Source organism: Rutilus rutilus, assembly GCF_951802725.1.
Source record: "Rutilus rutilus genome assembly, chromosome: 12".
NCBI classification, from domain to species: domain Eukaryota; kingdom Metazoa; phylum Chordata; class Actinopteri; order Cypriniformes; family Leuciscidae; genus Rutilus; species Rutilus rutilus.
Window position 1 is genome coordinate 40,575,308 of NC_140217.1, and position 16,836 is coordinate 40,592,143.

General features: G+C 41.7%; 2 protein-coding genes across 2 annotated transcripts in view; both read right to left on the reverse strand.

Annotated features, from left to right (window-relative positions):
• The window catches only part of LOC311301239 (zinc finger E-box-binding homeobox 1), a 44,481-nt gene extending 37,476 nt beyond the window's left edge, over nt 1-7,005 (reverse strand). Inside the window, exon 1 of the mRNA XM_084426209.1 lies at nt 6,873-7,005. Coding sequence (XP_084282335.1) covers nt 6,873-7,002 — 130 coding nt within the window. The 5' untranslated portion in view covers nt 7,003-7,005. The remainder of the gene's footprint in view (nt 1-6,872) is intronic.
• A 4,763-nt stretch (nt 7,006-11,768) lies between these two features.
• The window catches only part of gli1 (GLI family zinc finger 1), a 69,798-nt gene continuing 64,730 nt past the window's right edge, over nt 11,769-16,836 (reverse strand). Inside the window, exon 13 of the mRNA XM_084425695.1 lies at nt 11,769-16,695. Within this exon, the coding sequence (XP_084281821.1) occupies nt 14,279-16,695 (2,417 nt within the window). The 3' untranslated portion in view covers nt 11,769-14,278. The remainder of the gene's footprint in view (nt 16,696-16,836) is intronic.

Below are 16,836 nucleotides of genomic sequence, written 5' to 3' on the forward strand. Positions count from 1 at the left end.
GAGTAACACAGGTGAGTAACACAGGTAGGGTCTCAGGTGAGTAACACAGGTGAGTAACACAGGTGAGTAACACAGGCAGGTTCTCAGGTGAGTAACACAGGTAGAGTCTCAGGTGAGTAACACAGGTGAGTAACACAGGTAGGGTCTCAGGTGAGTAACACAGGCAGGTTCCCAGGTGAGTAACACAGGTAGGGTCTCAGGTGAGTAACACAGGTGAGTAACACAGGTAGGTTCTCAGGTGAGTAACACAGGTAGAGTCTCAGGTGAGTAACACAGGTAGGGTATCAGGTGAGTAACACAGTAGAGTCTCAGGTGAGTAACACAGGTAGGGTATCAGGTGAGTAACACAGGTGAGAAACACAGGCAGGTTCTAAAGTGAGTAACACAGGTGAGTAACACAGGCAGGTTCTCAGGTGAGGTGAGTAACAGGTGAGCAACACAGGCAGGCTCTCAGGTGAGTAACACAGGTGAGTAACACAGGCAGGTTCTCAGGTGAGTAACACAGGTGAGCAACACAGGCAGGCTCTCAGGTTAGTAACACAGGTGAGCAACACAGGCAGGTTCTCAGGTGAGTAACACAGGTGAGCAACACAGGCAGGCTCTCAGGTTAGTAACACAGGTGAGCAACACAGGCAGGTTCTCAGGTGAGTAACACAAGTGAGTAACACAGGTGAGTAACACAGGCAGGCTCTCAGGTTAGTAACACAGGTGAGCAACACAGGCAGGTTCTCAGGTGAGTAACACAAGTGAGTAACACAAGTGAGTAACACAGGCAGGTTCTCAGGTGAGTAACACAGGTGAGTAACACAGGCAGGTTCTCAGGTGAGTAACACAGATGAGTAGCACAGGCAGGTTCTCCGGTGTGTAACACAGGTGAGTAACACAGGTGAGTAACACCGGCAGGTTCTCAGGTGAGTAACACAGGTGAGTAACACAGGTGAGTAACACCGGCAGGTTCTCAGGTGAGTAACACAGGCAGGTTCTCAGGTGAGTAACACAGGCAGGTTCTCAGGTGAGTAACACAGGTGAGTAACACCGGCAGGTTCTCAGGTGAGTAACACAGGCAGGTTCTCAGGTGAGTAACACAGGTGAGTAACACAGGCATGTTCTCAGGTGAGTAACACAGATGAGTAACACAGGCAGGTTCTCAGGTGAGTAACACAGGCAGGTTCTCAGGTGAGTAACACAGGTAGGGTCTCAGGTGAGTAACACAGGCAGGTTCTCAGGTGAGTAACACAGGCAGGTTCTCAGGTGAGTAACACAGGCAGGTTCTCAGGTGAGTAACACAGATGAGTAACACAGGCAGGTTCTCAGGTGAGTAACACAGATGAGTAACACAGGCAGGCTCTCAGGTGAGTAACACAGATGAGTAACACAGGCAGGTTCTCAGGTGAGTAACACAGATGAGTAACACAGGTAGGTTCTCAGGTGAGTAACACAGGCAGGTTCTCAGGTGAGTAACACAGATGAGTAACACAGGCAGGCTCTCAGGTGAGTAACACAGATGAGTAACACAGGCAGGTTCTCAGGTGAGTAACACAGATGAGTAACACAGGTAGGTTCTCAGGTGAGTAACAGGCAGGTTCTCAGGTGAGTAACACAGATGAGTAACACAGGCAGGTTCTCAGGTGAGTAACACAGGCAGGTTCTCAGGTGAGTAACACAGGTAGGGTCTCAGGTGAGTAACACAGATGAGTAACACAGGTAGGTTCTCAGGTGAGTAACACAGGCAGGTTCTCAGGTGAGTAACACAGATGAGTAACACAGGCAGGTTCTCAGGTGAGTAACACAGGCAGGTTCTCAGGTGAGTAACACAGGTAGGGTCTCAGGTGAGTAACACAGGCAGGTTCTCAGGTGAGTAACACAGGCAGGTTCTCAGGTGAGTAACACAGGCAGGTTCTCAGGTGAGTAACACAGGTGAGTAACACAGGCAGGTTCTCAGGTGAGTAACACAGATGAGTAACACAGGCAGGTTCTCAGGTGAGTAACGCAGATGAGTAACACAGGCAGGTTCTCAGGTGAGTAACACAGATGAGTAACACAGGCAGGTTCTCAGGTGAGTAACACAGATGAGTAACACAGGCAGGTTCTCAGGTGAGTAACACAGGTAGGGTCTCAGGTGAGTAACACAGATGAGTAACACAGGCAGGTTCTCAGGTGAGTAACACAGGCAGGTTCTCAGGTGAGTAACACAGGTAGGGTCTGTGTAGCTTGTCATAGACGAGACCAGACAATGGGCTACGTTTACATGCAGTAACGTGATCGGGTTGATGTGCTCATTTATATGTCACAAGATTCAATCGGAATAGATTTTTTGACATGCGCACACTGCACAAATATACAGAGTTTCCCGGCGTTTGTGCATAATAACCATTCTCTAACATTGGTTCTTTATTTGTTTTAAACAGCAGACTTAATATTTATCTATTTCTGGTCATAATTTGGCAACAATGAGCATATGAACCGTTGTGCCGAGATGCTTATTGATCATCATCTTTTATGATGGATAATTATGCACGTTTATGATGGATAGATGCACTTTTATGGACTTCAAAACAGAAACAGCCATTCACTGAGCTGTTGAAGAGCTGTTGGAAGAGCCAGGACATTTTTTAATATAACTCTGATTGTATTCGTCTGAAAGAAGAATGTCATAAACACCTAGGATGACTTGAGAGTGGATAAATCATGGGCTAATTTTCATTTTTGGGTGAACTATCCCTTTAATATATCATGATGACTCACGAGTTGAGTATTTGCGCTAAATCTGCAGATTTGTCTTCCACAGCAAAGTGAGGAAATATTATAAGTAACTAGTGATTTGACAGCGTGATCCTCCACAGTTGATTTTTACCCACATTTGGCGGGTGTTCATTTCAAACCCTCGTTACTATATCTAAAAAAAATTTTTAAGAATGCATCTTTAATTAAAATTTCCAGCAGAAATAACTGTATTGTGATATATATACAGTTATTATAAATATAAGATACTTATATTTTGGTCCTAATTAATTTCTCACAAAGGAACAGGCACATCTTCTGAGACACTTTTACTGTCCCGATCTCTGGTCCTGTATTTTATCCCTCCTCTTTCTGTCTCCCGCTGCGTCTGACGCCTCGGCTCTCTCGTTTGGGGAGCCACTAATAAACTTTGGAGCCGGGACTCTGTCTCGCTCTCGCTCACTCTCTCTCTCTCTCTCAAATCTCTATGATTTCTTGCCCAGTTCTCTTCTGTTGTCCAAAATGACAAGCGACTTTTTCTTAGTCTCTCTCTCTCTCTCTCTCTCTCTCTCTCTCTCTCTGTCTGTCTGTCGTTTTCTCGCATTCTGCCCACTGTGACAAGACTGTGCCAGAGAAACACACACACACACACACACACTCGACAGCAGACACACAGCTGGACCCCAGCTGCCTACAAAGGCTGGGGTTTGGAAATCAATGAAGGCGAATGAAGAAAAAGGGAAAAGAGTTTAAATAAATTGGCACTTGAAAAAAGAAAACGCAAAGAGGCAATCGAGAGAGAGAGAGAAAGAAAACGTGAACAGCGAGAGACAATAAGCAGAGAAGTGAGCAGTAACTGAAGCACTACGGCAAAATCCAGGGCCGCAATAATCGCAGAAAACAAAGATGCGACGTTTCAGATCACATGACATTTAGACGTCCGTGAAATATGATACATCACAAACTTGGCTCTAGTTGTGACAAATGCACACACACACACACACTCAGTCAGTCAAACACACACACACACACACACACACACACACACACACACACACACACACACACACACACACACACACACACACACACACACACACACACACACACTCACTCACTCACTCACTCACTCACTCACTCACTCACTCACTCACTCACACACTCACTCACACACACACAAACACTGTATCGTAAAGGATTCCTCCGTATAAAAGAGTGTTGTCGTCGGACTGAACAACATCTGCGCTCTCAGGCTTGTTTTATGGAGCCGGTCGGATGAAAGCGTTCGTTCTTTGAGTGACGCCGGCAAAACACGAAACTATATGTTTTTGTCTTCGTGTTTTAGGATGTACACTGTTCACTGTCAGCCTGGAATCCCATTATACACAATATACACACACAGACACTCACACACACACACTCATGTACACACTGATAACGAGCAGGTCTCGCTCACATAATGAATCTGAATCTGCAGTTTACACTTAAAACCGGAGAAAAGTGAAGTCGAGGAACGAAACAAGCAAAGAACGCGCCATGATCCAGAGAAGTGTTTGATGACTGAGTTTTCTCTCTCCACAATCATCTGTTCTACATATGCACACACACACACAGAGACACAGAGACACACACACCCTCTCTCTCTCTCTCTCTCTCACACGCACACACGTTACAGAATGATTTGCACGTCATTGTTCAATGTTTTTGTCACTCAACAGTGTCCTGCAATATATCTGGACACTTCAAACCTGTGAATGTCATTGCATTAGATCTCAGATATTAAAGCAAGTGTCATTTATTACAAAGAAAGATGCACAAACACACTTTTCAAATAAAAATGATAAGTTTGACCAACAAATTCAATAGATGTAAAGTTGAAGATGAAGACAGTGTTTGTGTTTGTTAAAAAATACGTTATTTATTGGCATTAAATGTTCCAAGTAAAACCTTTAACATCCATGGAACCACTTAAAGTGTTTTATAGTGTTAAAAATATTGTTAGATTTTTTATATGTTCTTCACACTAAGAAGAAAAAAAAGTTTATTTTAAGAAATGATCACTGAAAAGGTTCTTTAGAAAACGAAAAAAACAACTTTTGGATCTTTTATTTTTAAGTGGATGATGTTGATGATTAATGTGATTCTCTTCGCGTGTGTGAACTTGAGGAGAACTGATTTCATACATCCATCAAAATCACACGATGAAGAAAAGTGACGAGAAAAAGAAAACATCCCGCAGCATCTGATTGATTAGCATGTTTTTTAAAGTCTTAGTCTTTGTAAAACTGACCAATGGTGGAACAAGAAGCTAAAATCTCGAACGTTCCTTCGGTGCATCACTGACTAACAGAGGAATTAAGGAAGCGAGTTTATAAAGGGTCAGAAGCATCTCTCACCTCTACAAGAACACACACAGGGCGAGTGTGTGTGTGTATGAGAGGTGACAGGGTGGGCTTTAACCCGTTAGCTCTGGGGATCACACACACACACACACAAACACACACACGGTGTGAGCTTGACAAAACTGACACTTATACCGCATCCAAAATGAGGAACCTCTCTAACCACACTCATGCACTCAAATACACACTTTTCTGCGAGCATCTCCAACTAAACGTCTTCGATCATGTCAAACACTGCAACTGTTAAGATACACAATCGCTCAGCAACGCACATTCACAACTCTTTTTTCTAAACGAATCGGATCTCTGAGACATTGCCGAGAACAATTGTCTGACATTCATCTACACACGATCTATAAACAAATGCAGTGTGGATGAAATGTGAAATAAACAGGCCGGCTGGCAAATTAGTTTATAGAGTGTGACTTTTGTGCTTATAAAACCTATAGGCCCAAACGGAGCAACTTTCTTCAAGAACGACAATGGTATTCAGATTCAATACTGTATAACTGTTGATTTTTATAACTTAATAAGATTTAAAGTTGAATGCAATTTAAATATCGATTTTTAAATGAATATGCATGATTGAACACACTGCATTTCTGTTTTAATGCCCTGACAAAACACTTTTTGAGGAACAAGTATAACCCTATCAACAATGTAGTTTTGAATTTGTGATAAATGCATAAGTTGCTCATGTAAATTAACCTTAATAATACTAACAATAATTAAAGAATGACATCAATCATAAGGTCAATTACATTAATTTCAAAGTCAAAAAAAACGTTCAGGCTTCGTCATACAGAAACTGTGCTCGTTAAAATAACTACATTTAGCTAGTTTTACTTGATATTAGTGCTGCGTTTGACACTACAGATCATAAAATACTCTTAGACCGATTACAAAATTACACTGGTATTCAGGGACAGGCATTAAAGTGGTTTAGATCGTCCCTAACAAACCGTTTGTCTATTTAAAGGGGAAAAATCTAAGATAATGTCAGTAAATTAAGGAGTGCCGCAAGGATCTGTGTTTGGCCCCCTGTTATTTTCAATATATGCTGCCACTTGGTAATAGTACAAGAAAACATGGAATTAGTTTCCACTGTAATGCAAATTATATTCAGTTGCATATTTCATGAAATCTCTAAATAAATTATCCAATTTGACAGAGTGTGTTAAAGATACAAAACATTAGATGATAAGTTATTTTCTTCTATTAAATTCAGATAACTGAGGTATTACTTATTGGACCAAAAGCAATTAATTAAAGAATGACATAAATCATATAGTCCACGACATTAATTTCAAAGTCAGTTGTAATCTTCTTAATAGCACGTATAATATTCTATGAGATTCTATTTAGCGTTTATTCTATTGGAATTGACAAATAAAAATAGAAACAACTTTTTTTTTTTTATTAGTAAAACCCCAGAAATTAACTCTGTGAGGAAGTGCAACAAGTAGTGCAGCAGAATGTTGTAAAAGTCAATGAAAACGTGATGCTGAGGACTGCAGAAATGATGCAAAGCGCACCGCAAGTTCTGCAAACTTTGATAGTCAACATTCAAAAAATAAATGTAGACATGTTTCCCGCTTTTCATTTATCCATGTATGCATGGAATAATAGTTTGGGAAGTAGTTCTAGCTAACAGAGCCTCTAACTAACTGATCTAGTTAGTTTAGCGGAATGAATGACTGCAGGAATAACCCGGACACTTCACAAACTTCTAATGCACGACTGACTGACCTTGGTTCCTCCGCGGGTTCGCTTGTTTTCTCCGCTTTCCTCGGATCCTCTCCGTCATGTCGTCTCCGTGTTTAACCGGGGATCGCGCGCACGGATCGGTGGGATAAACGCGTGAAGTGTCGCTCCGCATCGCTCGCGCTGTGACTGCAGTGGCGCTCAGACGCGCGTCGCGATCACAGGCTTTGGTGATGTCATCATCATCATCGGAGGCAGGTCTGGGGTCAGCCCGGAGTGTGTGTTGTAAGAAGAGAGAAATTGAAAAAGAAAGTGTGTCAGTTCTTAGCTGGATTTTTTTATTTTTTTATTATTATTATTATTTGAATAAAATAGACATTTATGTTCATGTCTGATTCTGCTGGTCATAAATACCAACGTTAAATAATGTCATGCTGTGGAGATTATATATATGACATCAACTATATGACAGTATATGACATATATGTCCATGCATTTCAAAGAATTTCACCAGCTGTACAGTTGTGTAGGGCAGGCTACATGGTGTTATGACAATAAAGTGATTTGATTTTGGCATAGGCTACATATATTTGGTATAAGTAGGCCGTGTTAAAAATTAAAAGCGCATATAGCAATAATGTTGGGCATATTTTATTCATCGTAAAAGGTATGTATAGCCTACTATGCGTGCGAAAAACTTGACCAAATAAAACGTTAAAGCAATTTAACTGTAGGCTACTCTAGCTAAAATTGCATACTTTTTTTTTTTTTTGTGCACAAAAGTTTCACTTTTTTGATCGCCCACGTGAATATTCTACCTGTAAAATATGCACAGGTAGGTGTTTTGTGAGCGAATCGCACCTGTTCACCCCCCCATCAGCTCCCCTTCTCCTGTTGATCGCTGTAGGAAGTATTGCATTGTCACCTCTTTTGTGCGTGTAATTGAACGGTAATCTGTTTAGCAACTGAAAAAGAAAACATCAGAAAAACTCCAACACACCGTTTTAGGACCCCTACCTTGGCATTCACACACACACTCACACACACACACACCCACCTGAACGCGTACTGTCATGATAATGCCCGCGCAATACTTCCTGAGGCGCGCGAGGTAGGGTGGACCTTGATCCCTAAGCACTTCGAAATAAATTACTTTTCCCCCTTTATATTATGTTAATGGTTAAGTAATTAATGACATTCCGCTTGCTAATTATTATTAATGTCATTTTTTGTTGTCTTGTATTAGTCAACAATGTAAAATGAGGCTATCTAACTATAATAACACGCCATCTGTGATATATTATAGGCCAACATTATTTTCAGATCTTTGAAAACTATCGATTATATGTTGTCTTGGTTATATATCTTATTTTCCTGGCTCGCGCCAGAGAAAAAAGCGCGGCAACGAACTCGTGGATTCTGAGGGGAAAATAACTTTATCTTAATCGTTGTTTTTACAACAGGGCGGATTTTTCTTTTTGTCTGGAAAAAAAACGTTCTTACAGACATTACAAGAAAACCCACAACGCCAAATATTACCACATAATTACAGAGATTTAAAAGAAAAATGTTTTGTATATATTTCTTGGAGATTTAGCTTAGCATAAACATCGTAAATTAAGTTGTAAGACTCACCCTCCATAACGTTATCTGTTCTTCCTTTAATATCTGACTTGTTTGCCGTTATTCTACACAGAATTGCCAACGGGATTCGTTTACATAAATACTGTGTTGGTACAATGGTTCAATGATGATATCTGGTGCTAATACTAGCGCATAGTACTTTAATTTCCATTGAAGAACAGGATAATTACCATATTAATTTCCAAGGTATTAAAACTAACACTGTTTTATGGTTTCTTTTAACACTGGATCCTGTGCAAATGTGCATTTTAAAGAGCAAAAGAGCTTGTGTTTGCCGTTTCTAATGGACATTTGTTTTTAGGGACATAAAATAAAGGGTTTCAGGTGGTGAAAGCCAGAGAAAAGGAGAAGGGATGAGAGGTCACGGTCCTTTTGTCTAGGAGAGGAAAAGAGATGGAATGGGTCATAAACCTACACCCTGCTGTGGATCTTGGATGTGAGGAGTTAAGACACAAAGAAAAGCCTCATTCAGCACTTTACCTCTGTCCCTGTAGATGATGGTAAGAAAGCGTTATTTGCATTAATGTTATAAACGAGGAACCTTTATGTGCAAAGAGTGCAGTTTGCGGTGTGCAATGAGCCTAAAAACAGTCTGTAAGAGCAGGAATCTGGGCACCACATGGTCTCCAACACCTCATACACACTGAGGGACGCCCTAGGGTGGGGTGTCCCGTGGGATTTCCAGCGTGCCGGAGTTTGGCAGGGGTTCAGAGAAGGAGCAAAGGGAGGAGTCTTCTTTAACAGCATATTAAACAGGAGTTAATTATATGCCAACCTTTGTGACAAAGAGAATAAAAAGGCTCGACTTGAATGGCAAACCAAGAAAAGAAAAGTCATTATGCTGGTTTCACTTCTTTGCATGTGAAAACCTCAGCGCTTATTTTGCCATTTCCATTTGTATCAGCAACCTCAGCTCAGTCGATTGTGGCTTAAGTCAGGCTGTAGATCTGCTAAACCTCTGCTCTCTCCTGCAGATCTTAAACTAGTGCATTCGCTGTATATCGGTTCAGTGTATTGAGTGCATATAGCAGTAAGGGCTTGCATTGATTCTTGTTGTTTCAGAGTTAATAGGCATCTCAAAATAAACATACATTTTTGCTTAATGATTTTAAATTCAAAGTAAAAGCAAACTAGATGATTTTTAGTTTTGCAAAATATGCAAATCATTTTTTTATTTTAAATGACTAACGCACTCTTCAACAAACCACATGATTTGAGTAATCGTTCATGTTCATAGCACAAACGGGTTCAATACTTGAGGTAACCCTAAGAATTAGTGATGCACTGATATGAAAATTTTGTCTGATATCGATAACCGATAATTCTTTATATTTGAAAGCCGATAACCGATATCTTGGCGGATAAATCTAAATCCAAATTTTGATATAATTTTTGAGAGCCTGATTATAAAAACAAAAGTCTCACCATTATAATCCATGTCCCAAACACACAATTATAATGTTCTCATTATAATTTTATGTAGCCGATATGACAGACTTTCTTCACTGAAACTGTATTTTACTTTTTGAAGTGATTCCAATCATATTTCAAGCAATCTGAAGTGTCTCAGCTGAAGGAAATAATCCATTATTTATCAGCTTTTATATATCGTCCAAATTTTCTTATCGGGCCGATAACATTAAAAATGAACATATATCGACCGATACCGATATGGTGGCCGATATATCGCGCATCTCTACTAAGTATGAGCAAAAGTAAAGGATACTTGCCTGAGCAAAAAACCACTAATGATGAAGGAGGGCAAGATGCGTTGGCTAATGAGGATGGGAGCAAGGTAAAAGAGGATCGGCCGGTTATATAGCGAATAACAGATGGGAGAATTGAGTCAGAGGAGTTGGCGATGGTCTTCATTGGTTACGCGCCGCACACAGTATTAGATCCATGGGGCCGAATCAGGGTACCAGGGACCGAGAGCTACAGCATTATACACTCAAACACACACTGGCATGTGGTGCAGGAAAATCTTTCTTTTGATCTTATAATCAGGGACAGGGAAAGGCCAAGTATGGAGAGGATTAGCTTTGTCACCGAGATTTCAGTATTAGTGAGCAAAAATGTTCTCTTTGTAACTAAAGGAGGAGGGATCTAATATGGCAGTGTAACACAAACCCTGTGTGTGGCTCTCGAGACTCAACAAAGATCATGAGCCGTAGCGCTGCCGCCATCTAGAGGACATCTGACGTGTGAAAAGAATAGCGGTGAACACATATACTGAAGCATTTACAGGGTTTTTTTCAACTGCTTACACACACGGTCAAATATTTGCCTCTTTTTTTTCCAAAACTTTACACACAAATCCATGAATTACACACACAAAATGCAAAATGCCTCACATCTCTGGCAAAATGAAGCACTGCATTCAAAATATCACAAGTATCTCAAAAGCAAACATTTGTCTGACGTTGCAAACACCTTTGCCATAATATTATATTTTTGGATATATCAGTTATTCAAAACCTAAAGCTCTTCTTTCATGAACACCTGTGTGTGTTTCTGTACAAGACTGAAAGTAATTGGCTGAGAGATGTTGAAAAATTCACAGTAAACACGAAAGCAAGATTGAAACGAAACTTAATTTTTTTACTGTAAGCATTTGTGGTTGTGAATACGGTATTACACAGTCCGAAAAACCTATAACTCGACCTTTGACCTATTTATAGGCCTATTCTAAAGCCATGATTGGTTGGTGTTCAGTAAAGCAATGTGTGTTTGCACATGTGAGGAGTGTGTGTGTGTGAGGCTCTGATGAATTACTGTGGCATTTTGATAGGTTGTGTTTAAAAAAGGAAATCATAGAGAATTATGTTGTGGTTTGCAAAAAGTGTTTTATGAAATTGAAAACTGAATCGAAGGGCCGAGAACTAGTGTATGGGTTTGCAGTTTTGTGTCAGGTTTCAGAAATTGTGTGACAAGTAAGGATTTTGTGTGCAAGCAGTTGGAAAAGACTGTAAAATGCACACACAAATGATGTTGTTGTCCAATATTTTCTGTGTTTTCTGGAGTGGCACAAAAGAAACATTACAGTACAACACATCATCTTCTTCCATCACAGGCTCTGTTTATTTATAAACTGGTATAATATAGTACCTTTGTACAAAAATGTAGAAAATGGTACGCAAAAATATCACTTGTAAATAGATGGGATAAATGCTAATATCATAAATCTGTTGCTACTTGATGAACTTTTGCCAGCAAAAAACATTTGAGTGAACTGTGACAGATATAAAAACACACAGAAATGCAAAAACCACAAAATGTTTTTTTTTTTTTTCCTTAAAAAAAAAAGAGGAAACATTCTTTATCACAGCAATATGGAAGCACATGACGGTGTTTCTCGCAAATATCAAGTGTGGCCTCGTCTCAGTGCCAGTCGTCTTTGGTATGCCACGGAAAGTGGAAACACTGGGATTTTAGAAAGGGTCGAGTCCGTACCGCACCCCTCCATAACACTTACATGATAAAAAACGAGATAGGCACAAGTGTTGAAATAACAGAGGACTTAAAACCAAAAGCTTGACAAACATCAAGTACCTGCACTGTATGTAACTATATGGAAACTTTATAATAAAAATTCATCACTTCTCCTCAGCTCAGTGCTGTTGTCAGTGCAATGCATATGCATGCTTAGCTTGGGTTATGTAGCGCAGCGCAGACTAAAGAGAAACATTACAAAAAACACATCTCAGTGCCGTTACCCTTTAACGTATCTGTCTGAAAGCAGACTAGTCAAACAATCAGAAAACAAACACTACAACTTTGAATGAATATTATGATTCGGAGGCACTTGTCTAGACCTAGAGAGATAATTGACAAGTCTTTAAAATACTGTTCTGTAATCTGCCATTATGACAGTAAGCAATGAGTTTTAATAAGAAACGCTTTCTCTTAAGCCCAAAGTATACTTTTTTTTGGTATACGTAAAGTATACGTACATTTTGTCAACATTATAGCCTGTTTTTACTATCCGCAGCTTGTGCATACGCCTTGAATTTTTTGTTGTTGCACTAATTAGTTTGTCCACAAGGCGACACTGTCCTGGCCTCTTCATGGATGAAAAATAAATGGACGGAACAACAAACTCCAGAAGACCCAAAACAATAAACGCCTGCTTGTGTGAGGAAGTTCAGTATGGAAGCTTGTTTCCGCCACAGAATAAAACATTTTGAAAGATTGCAACTTTTTTATCACACAATTGCGAGTTTACATCTTCTCAGAGTTGCAAGATATAAAGTCAGAATTGCGAGATATTTTTAAGGAATAAAAGAATTCTTCATTATTGCGAGTTAATATCTCACAATTCTGACTTTATAACACACAATTGCAACATTATATCACGCAATTCTGGCTTTATAACTCGCAATTGTGACTATATCATGCAATTCTGAGAAAATGTAAACTCGCAATTGTGAGAAAAAAAGTCAGAATTGTGAGATAAAAAGTCGCAATTGCGAGTTATAAAGTCAGAATTGCGTGATTTAATGTTGCAATTACCTTTTTTATTTTTTATTCTCTGGCAGAAACAAGCTTCCATAGTTCATACATACACAGAACTCTAGTTTAAAAGAGTACCAAGACGTGTTTTATTGCTCATGACTTCTGGAAAGAAATCGCGCAGACAAGATGAAACGTTGTTGTGCGCTGCTGTCGACCGCCTGTGTTCATGCACACTATCAAATGGAGTATACTTTGAAAGGCTATGCATTGTGCTGTACTCATACGCTAGGTGTTACGCTGAAGTCTACTTTGGGCTTCATACTGTTTATCCATCCATCCATGTGTCTCAACTGTCTCGTTTTCTCCAACATGTCGTACCTGTGAGAAATCAAAGATTAGAGGCCACAATGGTCTAAGGCACTTGAGTCCTGTCTTCACCAATACTTTAAGAGAATGTGCCTACCAGCTTCTTCCTCGACACATTCACTCACTTTGTATTTCAGTCTTCTTATGTGGTGTTCATGTGACAGTCCAAGTCCAGATATATATCTAAAAGTAAATTTTCTTTGTTTCTATCTTGCCACCATTTACAGTCCAATGCTCATATTTACATTTTAAACAAAGACTTCCATCTTTACAGCCTCACAGTAGTGACTGGAATGCCCCTTGAATAATAGTCTTTAGGCGGTAATGTCAAGCAACATATTTTACACACTTAAAACACCATTACGCAAAATCTGTGTGATCCCATATTGGACACCAGCAGAACCATCAGTACCTGGGATGCACGATATATATCGGCCACCATATCGGTATCGGCTGATATATGTTCATTTATAATGTTATCGGCCCGATAAGAAAATTTGACTTATATATTAAAGCCGATAAATAATGGATTATTTCCATCAGCTGAGACACTTCAGATGTGCACTGTTCAACATGATGATTTTGAATTAATTGAAATATGATTACAATCTCTTCAAAAAAGGAAAATACAGGAAAAGTGCAACATGTGCAGCACAAGTCTGTCATATCGGCTACATCAAATTATCATGAGAACATTATAATTGTGTGCTTGAGACATGGCTTTTAATGGTGAGACTTTAGTATTTTGTAATCAGGCTCTCAAAAATGATAAAAAATGTGGATTTAGATTTATCGGCCAAGATATCGGTTATCGGCTTTCAAATTATCGGTTATCGATATCGGCCAAAAATGTCACATCGTGCATCCCTAATCAGTAAGTGGCATACGAGCAAGAAAAGGGACGTTCAGAGGAACCTTTAGTGTCGTGAGGGCAATAGTTTCTGAGTCCACATGCTCACTTTGGCCCTGTTATTTGCAGAAACACTTTAAGACAACGTGTTCAAGTACTTGTTCTCCCCAGCTAGGGACGTCAGCATTGAGGTCATGTCCCCGATTGCCATATTAGACAGGCCGCTTGGAAGGGTGATGGAGGTTTGGGGTGTGGTGAGACGAGAGGAGGTCTGAGAGGAGCAATGGTGCTGTGGGTTTATTGGACTGTAAGATGAAGGCTCTGGGTCATCGATGATGGAGGTAAAGTCAATCTGAGCGTTCTCCAAGTCCAGGTTTTCTAAGGCGTTGGACATGGGCGCTGGTTCTGAGTAGGCCATCGATGTGGGTTTGGTACTAGGGTCTATCCCAGTCAGGTGTTGCTGGGCCAGGCATGGACCATCTTGAGGTTTCTCAATGTCATGGTGCATGTGTATCTGGCCTGTGTAGTACATGGGGTTGTTGTTATTTGTGAAGTTTTCCGAATGCTGTTGTTGTACCGGTGGGAGGCGCACTCCTCTTCTGGGACTGGCGGTGGAGTGGACCGGGCTGAGGTGAGGTGGGCTTCCCAGGTAAGCTCCACCTGCTTGTTGGGACTGGGAAAGACTGTTCTGGCGACTCAAAGGCTTTCGTCCCTGAGGTGGTCTTGGCACTATATCCGGCCCGTAGCACGATCCCTGCATCCCAGCTGTATGCTCCTTAACAGAACCGGGAACTCGATTTTGCGGTGGGCTCATTAAGTTCTGATTCGGATAGCCTTGATAAGCATTACCGGGATAAAGGTTCTGGTTAGGTTGTTGATGCTGTGGACTGTGTTGAATCATTGCCGTTTGTCCTCCCATGTCTATCCCATCAGGCTTCCCAGAGAGGCCATCGACTACCCTTTGCTCCTGCTGCTGTTCCCATAGGAGAGCCTGCTGGGATTGCACGTAGTTCCTCACCATCATCTCTTTCATTTGATGCATTGGTGTCTGCGACCTGCGGCTCTCCGCAAGTGCAAGATTTATACCTCCTCCACTCGGGAATGATCCCGCTTGGCTTTGCTGCGGAAGACCGGCTTGCGTTCCCATCTGGCCGTGAAGAAAGTCACAGCTTGCATTAGAGGATCTGCCCATGAGGCCTTGGCCTGGCGGTGGATATCCCTGCATGTTTGCATTATGCCGATGCTGGTGTAGAGGTTTGATGTTCTGGCAAGAACTGGATCCTCCCATTGACGGATGGAACTGTTCAGGTTTTACAGTAACTCTTTGATGGCCAGGGTCAGATGTAGGGTCATATACGCCCTGTTGATGGTAGTGCTGTCCTTGAATGCCTACACCCTGGAACTGCATGCCGGTTTGAGGACTGTGGAGTTGGTTAGTTGGTCCCCATGGCCCTGATCCATCACCTTGACTAGGAAAGTGTGGGCCAGATGGGCTAAGCTGACAGGTACTCATACCATACTCAGCTTGCTGTAGGAGATTGTTTGCAATGTCAGCTTGACCAATCACTCCAGTTGTGCAGATCTCCTCGCGCTGACCCTGGTACGGACCTTGCATTTGAGATTGGAAGACTTGATCCATGCAACCCAAGCCTTCTTGTCCAGGAGACAGTTGACTTGCATTGTGAGGGTGTAGCTGAGTTTGCTGGTAGCCCATGTAAGCTCGGTCTCCACCTGGGATCATGTTTCCTTCGGTTTTCCCGTGAGGTTCCATAGCCATGGCCTCCATCATGACATTTTCAGTGATGCTTGGTGGACGAGGCGAGTACATGTGCCGGCTGAGAGCCGCGTCAGATCCGCACTGATGCAACGCGTTGCGACGACTCATTAGGGACACGTTGCTCAGGCTATTAAAGCGTTGCACTTTGGGTAAACCCTGCGGATCGGCTCCTGAGCGCACTGGATCACTAGCGCGTCTCGTGTTGTTTCCGGGTGCCTGGTGTGGATAGATCACTCCTGTGCCGTATTCAGCGTTAGCACTGTGCCTTCTCATGCCACCTTGCTGCATAAATGGAGGAAGAGGCTGGCCATGGCATTCCCTCAAGAATCTACCGGGTTGGTCCATGTTGGGTAGCGGGGTTGGCGGTGGACCGCCTGTTGCTGCCGCGTATTTAGCTTTCAGACTATATTGCTGTGCCGGTGTGAGACTTGGTAGACCTGGCAATCCACCAGCGTTCTGGCATGATCCACTTCTTTGGCTGCTCTGAGGAGACAGTGGGTCACCGGGCACATCGGTTCCCATCACGGATTGGCAGTGACCCACCTGGGACACGTCACTGGAGCGTCGGCTTGACAGGTACGGCGAGACCATTGACGAACGACGGCTAACTGTGTAAGCAGAGCTGAGGCTGCTGGTGCCGCTGCCGCGCCGATCGTTCGGTTGGCAAGACATTCCCATTCCGGTTACTCCACCCAGATCAGGAGCAGAAAGCTCCATTACTCGCCGGTTGGAAAGTAAGGGCGAGGGCGCACACATGCCCATCATCTCTCCTGTTGCTGAAAGAAGCAGAGAAGGAAGCAGAATTAGCATTAGAATTACAGAGAAAACCATGAGGCTAGCAATGTATTACTATAACATGTAAACCTTAAAGTCCCCCTGTAGTCAATAATCGTATCCCTTAAAACTCATCTTTGATC